Source organism: Mesitornis unicolor, unplaced genomic scaffold, assembly GCF_000695765.1.
Source record: "Mesitornis unicolor isolate BGI_N332 unplaced genomic scaffold, ASM69576v1 scaffold34503, whole genome shotgun sequence".
NCBI lineage: Eukaryota > Metazoa > Chordata > Aves > Mesitornithiformes > Mesitornithidae > Mesitornis > Mesitornis unicolor.
In genome coordinates, this window is record NW_010174565.1 from 1 (window position 1) to 9,686 (window position 9,686).

General features: G+C 39.4%; 1 protein-coding gene across 1 annotated transcript; it reads left to right on the forward strand.

The window, feature by feature from the left end:
• Positions 1–763: 763 nt before the first annotated feature.
• On the forward strand, positions 764–9,098 carry RSPH1 (radial spoke head 1 homolog (Chlamydomonas); the record flags this gene model as incomplete). Its single annotated transcript, XM_010181091.1, has 8 exons — positions 764–877; positions 999–1,104; positions 2,306–2,396; positions 2,634–2,769; positions 3,074–3,145; positions 4,905–5,118; positions 5,549–5,713; positions 8,941–9,098. Coding segments are annotated over 8 exons (1,056 nt in total), but the record flags the coding sequence as incomplete, so codon positions are not given.
• Between the last annotated feature and the right edge of the window lie 588 nt (positions 9,099–9,686).

Here is a 9,686-nt window from a genome sequence, read left to right on the forward strand (position 1 = left end):
ATCTGTTTAGCCTGGAGGAGACTGAGGGGGAAATCTCATTAATGCTTATAAAAAACTAAAAGGAGGGGTGTCAGGAGGATGAGACCAGGTTCTTCTCAGTTGTGCCCAGAGGCAGGATAAGGGGCAATGGTCACAAACTGGAACACAGGAGGTTCAACCTAAATATAATGAAAAACTTCTTTGCTATAAGGGTGACAGAGCACTGGAACAAGCTGCTCAGAGAGATTGTAGAGTCTCCTTCTCTGGAGACATTCAAAACCTGCCTGGACATGTTCCTGTATGATCTTCTTGAGGTGATCCTGCTCTGGCAGGACTAGATGATATTCAGAGGTCCCTTCCGACCCCTACCAGTCTATGATTCTGTGATAACATTACTAATCACAGGGATCGGTACTATACTATACATATACTATATACTGAGCCTGAGAGAGCTCGCCAGGTGCTTCTTCCATAGGCATGGGGGTTTGGAAGTGAGGATATACCATTTCATTTGAGACCTGCCTGACTTTCTCTACTTGATGAGCACAAGGCATCCATACTTTCCAGCAGTGTGTCAGGAAGGGAGGAAAGCTTCTGTGTGCCAGGATCTGAGGAAAGTGTCTGCATAAGCAGCACATCTGTTGGCCAGGTGCTCCTGCAGTCTCTGATTCAAGCTGAATTGGAGCAGCTTTGAGCAAACACCCGTTCTCTGCTGTCTGGTTAGGTTAGATTCAGTCAGGTCTAGCCCTCTTAAACAACTAGGTTTTTTGTCACACTTGATCAGGAGTATGAAGGTGAACGCAATTCAGCAGGTGAGCGTCACGGACGTGGAAAAGCAATTCTACCCAATCGTGACACATACGATGGAGAATACAAACATGGTGTCAGAAGTGGACAGGTAAGACAGTGACAGAAGGCAGCAGTTGTGCTTATGTTTCACCAGTTCTGTTAGTTTGGGCACCATACTGAAATAAGAGTGAGAACTGACAGATACTTTATCTATTCCAAATATGTTTCAGGGGACTTACAGATTTAAAAATGGCGCTCGCTACATTGGAGAATACCTTCAAAACAAAAAGCACGGTCGGGGCATTTTTTTTTATCCAGATGGATCAAAATATGAAGGTAAAACCTGGTTGCAAGGATTTCTGTGGCTGAAAGAACACAATCCCTCAGCTTCCTCCCCACATTTGGAATGCAAGGAGATAGTGAATTGGAGAGCACATTATTTTAAGAAGATAAATTTTCTGTGAAATTCTTTTAATTCCTCTAATTATCTTTTTTATTGTTTGGTTTGTTTTTTTTACTAGAAGATCTGAGAAGTGTGAGTTTATGACAAGTATAGTGAGAAGTGTGGTGCTTAGTAGCAGTTTAGTCTTGTCATTTCCTCCTTTCATGTGGGAAATTCAAAGTCCTGCAAAATATTAAGCATCTTTGAGAAATCAGTGCAATCTTGGTAGAAGAGTGTATAGTTACGTATTTCTGAATGATGGTTAGAACCACTGACTATGCTCAGTATAAAGTGTTTCAGAACTTGGTTAGGTCCATCCTTGAAATACAGTCTACTAATCCACTTTCTCAGGAATTGGAATGCCTCTGAAGTTTAAGGAAGTTGAAACTCACATTGTTTCCCATCTTCCAGTAGAGTACTCGAAACCATCTGAATACCATTTAGGCTTCAAGGGACAATATTTCCCCTGCTCCTTTCCAAGCTAGGCAAGAAAGAACATTCACATTGTGAGGACTGAAAGCAGACTGCCAAAACAGCAGCCCAACTCTTGTTTTACAGGACTGTATTCACCTGTGATTGGGGTTGTTTGTTTTGTTTTGTTTTGTGTTTTTTTTTAAGTTTAAATAGAAGAGTAATTAAGACACAAAATCTAGCACCCTTCTGAGTATATATGCCCCTGACTGACAGGAAAATTTTAACAAATGAGTCAAACTAAAGTACTCTCCCTTTTTATTTGAGTGGAGATGTTACATTATCTAATGAAACTGTAATACATTACCCAATTTAGAGATAGGAGCAGGATGTTACATGGCTTCTTCTGTTCATCCTAAGATAATGGAGATAGACCATGATGAACAAAACGTGTTTGGAGTGAAAGAGTGATCAGGCAGCTGCGTAAATACGTGTGGAGAGGGACAGACAGAAGAAAAAAGAGCAAGAGCTTATAGTAAGGAATGGAGTAAGGAATCACAATGATGTCATAGCTTTATTTTCCTTCTCTAATAATTCATGTTTGATAACTTTACAAACTGACCACTGTATCATACAATGAAATATACCATGTCTCACTCTGCTTTTATTGTATTCTTATTAAAGGAGACTGGGTGAATGACCAGAGGCATGGCTATGGAAAGTATACGTACGCAAATGGAGACATCTATGCTGGAGAATGGTTTAACCACAATAGGTTTGTCTCATTCTTGCAGTCATGTTTCGAATCACCCAACAACATTAAAATAAAAAGGTTATTTCCGAAGTATGGCTGACTGCAGCAAATCAAGTACTACTGGATGACCTCAGCAATTTAGGTCAGCTTGAGTCGTTTCAGCTACTTAAATAATACAGTTGTAATACCTTAAGTATAACAATATCCTACAGTCTTAATATTCAGTAATAGAAAGCATAATTATTATTTTCTTCTTAGGCATGGACAAGGTATATATATCTATAAAGACACAGGATCTAAGTATGTTGGTGGTTGGGTAAATGGAAACCAGGAAGGAGAAGCTGAAATTGTCCACCTAAACCATACATTTAAGGGCAAGTTTTTGGCTGGAAAAGTAAGTGTGCTGGAAAACTCTCTATTCATCTGAACAGTTACCATGGAATTGCTTTAAGATGATCTGTTTCCACTTAAAATAAGAAGCTAGGCTCCCAATCTTTTGTAGTATTTCTGGTACCATAAGTGTAAGAGGAAAAACTGAATTAATCTGCAGGACAAAATGCCAAGTTTCTCTGCAACTTTGCTTTCAAACTATGTTGTTATTGACTATTGTATAAATTCTGTAGTAAAGCATATTTTACATTTAAATGCTTAGAAAGTACTAACTTTAGAGTTCTGCTGACTTTTTTGTATCTGTGCAGCCTGTAGGTCGTGGCAAATATGTCTTTGATATTGGATGTGAACAGCATGGTGAATACATACAATCACAGCAGGTAAAAGACATAGCACAAATTATACTGAATATCAGAGAACTCAGTAAATCGAATCTATTGTTGGATAACCCATAAAATGCCTTATCAATACTGATGTTAAAGTAGGTCTAACCAGTCCAAAAAGGGTAGAAACTCATGCATACTTAAGAACTAAATGAGGTTTCATTTGTTTTTTTCTTTAGCTTCTCTATTGTGTAAGCTTTGACAAGTACAAGGTGCACTTCTTGAAGCCAGGAGTCCTTTCTGCTTAAAGTTTAGGAGAATCAGGACCTTACCAAAACGTTTCAAGTTTCAAACGACAGAAGAATGTAGAAGTATTTGTCTGTATATTTAACTTGTTTTCCACTTTGTTCTGAACACTAGAAAACAATGAAAAATATTTCGTCTTATATTTCTGGAGTACTTGATGCTATGCATGCAAATGGTAATTTCCAGCAGATTCACGTTTTGGAAATACGTTCCATTGTTGTCCTGGTCCTATTAGGAGTTTAATATCCACAGCTTCTAATAACTGTAGGGAGTGGCTGGGATCAGAGTCTGCTTTTCCTTCTCCTTCATGCATGAGTGTTTTAAAATGATTCTGATTAATATGGTGCAAAATAGCTACAGAGATAAGAAATATGTCTTAGTATTACTGTTTTGATTTCAAGAAAATACGCCACATTTATAGCTTAGAGTTTGCTGCCTCTGTTGTCTGATGCATTATCCCATTACACACTCTGAAAATTCTCCAATGCAGTAATTATTTCTTACGGCAAAGACAAAATAATAATTTAAAAATCCTATCATTAGTGACAGAGATTTGCAAAACATGGAGACTGTTTTGCTTCTTTTGGCTAAGAGCAAGTATTAAGTATTGGATTCATATGAGTATCCAAAGTGATGTGTATCTAGTATCATCAGTTCAGTTGGGAATTGTTGCATTTGTTGATTTTGTAATATAAGGCCACTGATGTGGGAATTTAAATATTAATTTAAGTACCCACGGTTAATCACTCAGCTTCTGAAAATCACTACTCTCAGGAACATTTTCTTCTTATGTGAATGCTGTAGTGACTGTGTAAAGCAAGGGACAGAGCTGACACTAAAGTAAGATTAAATTTTGCCTCTGCTTTAGTTGAAGTAATTGCAGAACAAGGCCTATTAAAAAAATAAAATAAATCAGCTTGCAATACAGATAATGATTCTATTACTAAGACTCTTTTGTATTTGGATAAAATAAAGCATGATTTTTTTTAATTAAAAAATAAAATCTTCGAATTTCAAACACATAAGCTTTGTGCAGTACCTTACTTCTTCCTAGATCCGTTCCAAGGTCTTCCCAAAGCAAAGATTGAGGCAGAAAGAGCTGTTTTGCCACTTTGTTCCTATGTGAGATAGACAGTGTAGCATCTACCAGATAGAACATCAGGTCTTATTTGCCATTTTTATACTCCAGTCAGACACAGAAGAGGAGACATAGCTGATAGGCCCCTTACAGCCATTCTGTTTAAGGGAGAGATGAAATTTTACTTCAAAGAAAGCAAGCTGGCAAGTGTTGATGATTAGTAATAGTCAACTGACTTCATCCAGGTTCAAAGCGTAGCTTGCTTCCAAGATTTGTGGCTGCTGAAGTTCCCCCACTTGTAAATACTTTAAAAGGCCATGTCATTGCTGTTTTGAGCTCAGATGAAGAGGTTTTAGTACACAATCCCATCATCTTAGTTGCTCCCTTAATACCTGTAAGATGAGATGCTGGATTTCATGACTTGTCTTCTAGGATAAAGTAGAGGAAGAAGAGGAGGAGGAATCCTCATTACTTGTTGCACCAAAATGGAAAGCATCAAAAATTACCAAACTAAGACGCTGGACTCCACATGGGGAAAGCCCCCCTTCTCCCAGAGAAGCCTCCAAAGGGGCAGCAGCGACAGAAGCAGTGGAAGAAAGCACAGAAGCAGCAGTAACTGAAGAGGAGAAAATGCCTTCATTCGCAGGTTTGTTCCACTGGACAGCTTGAAAATCCATACTTTATTTATCCCCTGAAACTGTGTTTTTCAGGTTTTATATCAAGTGGTGAGAGAGATTTTTTTGTTTGGTTTCTTTTTGGTTTTCCTATAATTTACAACATATTGAATGTTAGGAACTTCCCAGCCCGTTTATAAACCGACCAATATATATATGTCTGTTTTATCTCACATAGCATAATAAGATACAACTGTCTTGGGAAGCCTGTGAATAATTTTAGTCTATATCATGGCCCGTTATATAAACTTGATTATAAACAGTTACAGAAAATTTTGTGGAATTTCTCATGTGAATAAAGACTGCAGACTTTAGTAGGAGTTATAGCTACTGCATGAAAACAATGGCTGAGTGCAAATTTGTAAAAATTACTTTTCCTTCATTATTTCTGTCGTATTTCAGTCACTGATGAGTCTGCTGAGGTTAAGGTTGATGAGCCTTCTCCTTATGAATTATCCAGTGAAGTTTTTAGCCTAGCAGGGGATGCAGGAGAGGAAGATGAAGGAATCAGAGAGGAAGATGAAGGAATCAGAGAGGAAGAAGAAAACAAAGATCAGGAGGATCAAGGTGAGGAAAGGGACATGCATGCTTATTCTTCACTTAGCAATCAGGGTTTGAAGTTACTTATGTCAGTCAGCTGAAGTCATGCTGCTGCTGGGAGGTCCATTATCATTATCAACCTGAAGAGACCATGGGAATCTCTACCTTTCACAAGAAGGCAGTCTTCTGTAGATGTAAACTGATTTTGAGTAGTCAAGGTCATATACTGTAACAATACAAATTAGAACTGACACTTCTGTGCATCATTATCTATGCATATAGAGTTGACAACATTTGCAGGACTGAGTTTGTAAGTGATTGCATTTGCAAACTGATTTTTGTACAAAAGAGAGAGAGATTTCAGACCCAGGAAAATTCAGGGGGTTTTGAGCACTCCACTTTTCTCTCATTAATGGAACTGCATATTCTTATTCTTTCAACTCAAGTTGAAAAGCAGGCAAATCAGATCTGAAGAAAAAAATACTGGTATTGTTATGCATTATGGATTGAACAGTCTCTGGCTGATTTGTTTGTTTTACAAACCAAAGACATTTGGATTTCATAGGATCAGGTTTTCTTCCAGGTAGTTCAGAAGCCTGTTTTAAATACAAAATTACTGATCAGCAACGAAAGGATGCATTATGTTTACTTATCTTTAGCCTATAGGTCTCCACCCAACTGTGTTGTTTGTATTTATTGTTAACATTTACAAGCTTAGATGTATGAAAACGTAAGACAAATTTATCCTTTTGTAATCAGTCCATTTTACAATAAATCAAAGCAAAGCACTATCAGTAGGGATCAGAAAGACTATTAAGCCATGTGAACATTCCTGGAGGTATACACTAAACATTTAGGTCAGCTCTTGGAATTTTCACAGTTTATTTGCTCTCATTTTTTACCCACCATCTCTGAAGGTGCTCTCCTGCTTCAGGGCAGAGTAGCCAGCTAGCGGATCTGATATGCAGGACTGACATCTTACAGGATCCTTGGGCTTGGGTCAGATCCTGCAGAAATCTAAGCAGGTTTCCTGCATAGCTCTGCTTTGGATTTGGCAAAAGTTCATTAAGCCTGGTTTGTCTCAAATTCTCTTGGACACAAATAACCTTTTTTGACTGAATTTTATTCTAACTAATTTTCTGGTCTACCACAATGAAACAGTTTTGATATTTCCCACCTTGACCCCCATCCTTCATTTTTTATAATTTTTTTGTGGTGGTGGTTGTTTTGTTGTTGTTTTTGTTTTGTTTTGTTTTTAAAGTGAACCCAAGTGTTCCTTCTGGCTCTTTATTTCTAGAATCAAAATAGTTGGATTTTATACATTTTTCAGCATAGGTCTACATCCATAATTAATTAGGCAACATATTGTTCCCCTTGTCTTAATGTTTAGGAAGATTAAATTATAGTAAGAAGAAATGTTTTGAACAAAATGTGCTGCATACTGTGAAGAGCAGATGTAACAAAATCTGGAATCTTGCAGCCTTGTATTCTATGCTCCGTTGCCATAATTTTTTTTCCACATAGGAATTCCATCCTCCTTGCTCCATGTTTCTTATGGTACTTGTCTAAATAGGAAACATTCTTTGGCTATTCCAGAGTTACATATGGGCTGGCTGGCAGTCAGTATGTGTGTGCTGACTCTGTCTGGCAGCTGACAAACAATGTGAAATGCTTAAATTCAAGTATTGGCAGTGAAAGGCAGTGGGGAAGATGATTGAGGTAGACAGTATAGTCCTAGAATTATGTTTTATGTTACTAGGATTACTTTCTCCTATTTTATAATAAAATGCATCTCTGTGCCCTGTTTTTACTTTGCCTCCACAGAAACTACTGGTTTAGAGGATAAGGAGGATGAATGAAAAGAAACAGAATAAATCGATACAACTAAAGAGCCCAAAAAAAGGAAACTTCAAAGCAGATAATGTATTATGGTAAACCTGCAATATTCTTATTCATAAAAGGTTGAGTTAAGATGTTTTGAATAAATGTTTCTGTTGCTGCTCTGTCTGGAAAATGTATCTCTGAAACTTTTATGATCTCAGAGTGTGCAGTCTCAGGACAACTTCCTTTATTCCACGTAGCAGGTGGTCAGTTGTTGAATTCAGTATGGGTTTATTCTGGATCCATGAAGTTGTGTCCTCACAAGTCTGCAGAAGCAAACTCAATTTCCTCCTGCTACTGGTAGTTCTTTTCTTGAATGCTGCTGCCTCTGGGCACAGAGACATGGGGGTCTTGCTTATGAAGACAAAGACAAAGGCAGCAGTGGTCTTCCTACCTCTATCTGTGCCCCCTGTCACTAGATCACCCATTATAGGCCTACTTTTTCCTTGTTTGTTCTCTTATTGTTCATGTACCTGTGTGTATACTTAAGGTAGGCTCCCTTTTTACTTGTTTTATCTTTCCCAGGGGATATCTTGCTCCCATCATCCTGCTCATTTATTTACCACCCTCATTTCTTCACTTAGTGTAAGCAGTTATCACCATCCCCAAGGTATCAAGTTTAAGTCTCTCCTCACAAGACTTACAAACCTATTGGCAAAGCTACTCTTACCTCACTTTGTTAGATCTCCTTGTTCCTCCAAGAGAGGCCCATGGTGATGAAAGTCAAAATGCTACCTATAGGAACAGCCATATGACCAGTGGTTATGTCTCAGGATTGCATATCCTCCTACTTGACCTCTTTCCACAGAGGATCAAGGATATATCCTTTACATTCCAATGTCCTTTGCCACCCAGAATCCTGCACTTATTCTTATTTTGCTCCAGGTGTCCCTCAGCAGTATCACTGATGGTCACACTGATGAACAATGAGGATTAACAGTCAGGGGACTGAATGACCCTTGGCAACACCCAGTATCTGGACATCCATCAAACAGCAAACCTCCCATGGCAACACATCTGGCCAGCAGACAGGTTCTTTTATTCCCTACAGGAAGATATCTCCAACTGCTGCCACTTGCTGCTGATGCTCAAGCTGGGCACAGCTGGCTCTGAAGTCTCCCTTTGCAGCACCTGTTCCCCTCCTGTGGGTATTAGGGCTCAATACCGACTCTGCATTCAGTCTGAGCAAGGAGGAGGAACATTTCTGCTGCTGCCAGAAGTCAACTTCAGCAACCTCACTCAAGAGAGTGCTCATCCACTGCTCCATCCAGCACAGCCCCATCCAGCACAGCCCCTAGACATCCATCCACCTCAATCTCAGGCTCTGACCTCTGCAGAGACCCTGCTGATACCCCCTTTATGCTCCTTAACAGTGAACTGTCTGCACACCTCCTTCTGCTGGTCCTTGGATACTCAACACCTGGACCACTACACACCTCCCAGAGGGGATGACCTCATCACCCACGGTACCAGTGAGACACCTGGACACAGCATCCCCATGCCCGATCCCTGTCTAGGTAGTCACTGCTGATGAGCCAAGAGTACTTCCTCCACTGGTGCTGGAGATCAGAGTCAACACTGGTGTTGCACAGTCCCATGGTGTTTGCTGTGGAGTTTCTGCCTTTCCCCAGCATGCACACAAACTACGTGAAGCTCTGCTTGCTGTTTTCCCATCTCCCAGCTGCATAAGCATCCCTGCACAGTAGACAAAAAACAGTTCAGCACTCCCTAATCAGCAGGCAGCGAATTACTGAACATGCAGCTCCTTCTAAATCAAGATTCAGGAAGCAGCCAGCAGGAGACAGCAGCTGCAGAAGTCCCCTAGAAGCCACCATAACCAAATGGCATTATATAAATAGTAAGTTAAAAGTACAGAGGATGGCAGGGCTGCTCAAAATACTGTACAAGCAATAAATGCCATGGACAGATCTTTTCTCCTCTTTTGCAGGTGAATAAAGCTGCTCTGAGACTTTTTTCCCCTCTAGTATGTAAGCAATGCCTTAATTATTAACATATATATCTGTCTGAATTTAATTGACTCTCTCACACTATGAGAATATCACAGAATCACAGAATCACAGAACGTTAGGGATTGGAAGGGACCTCAAAAGATCATCTA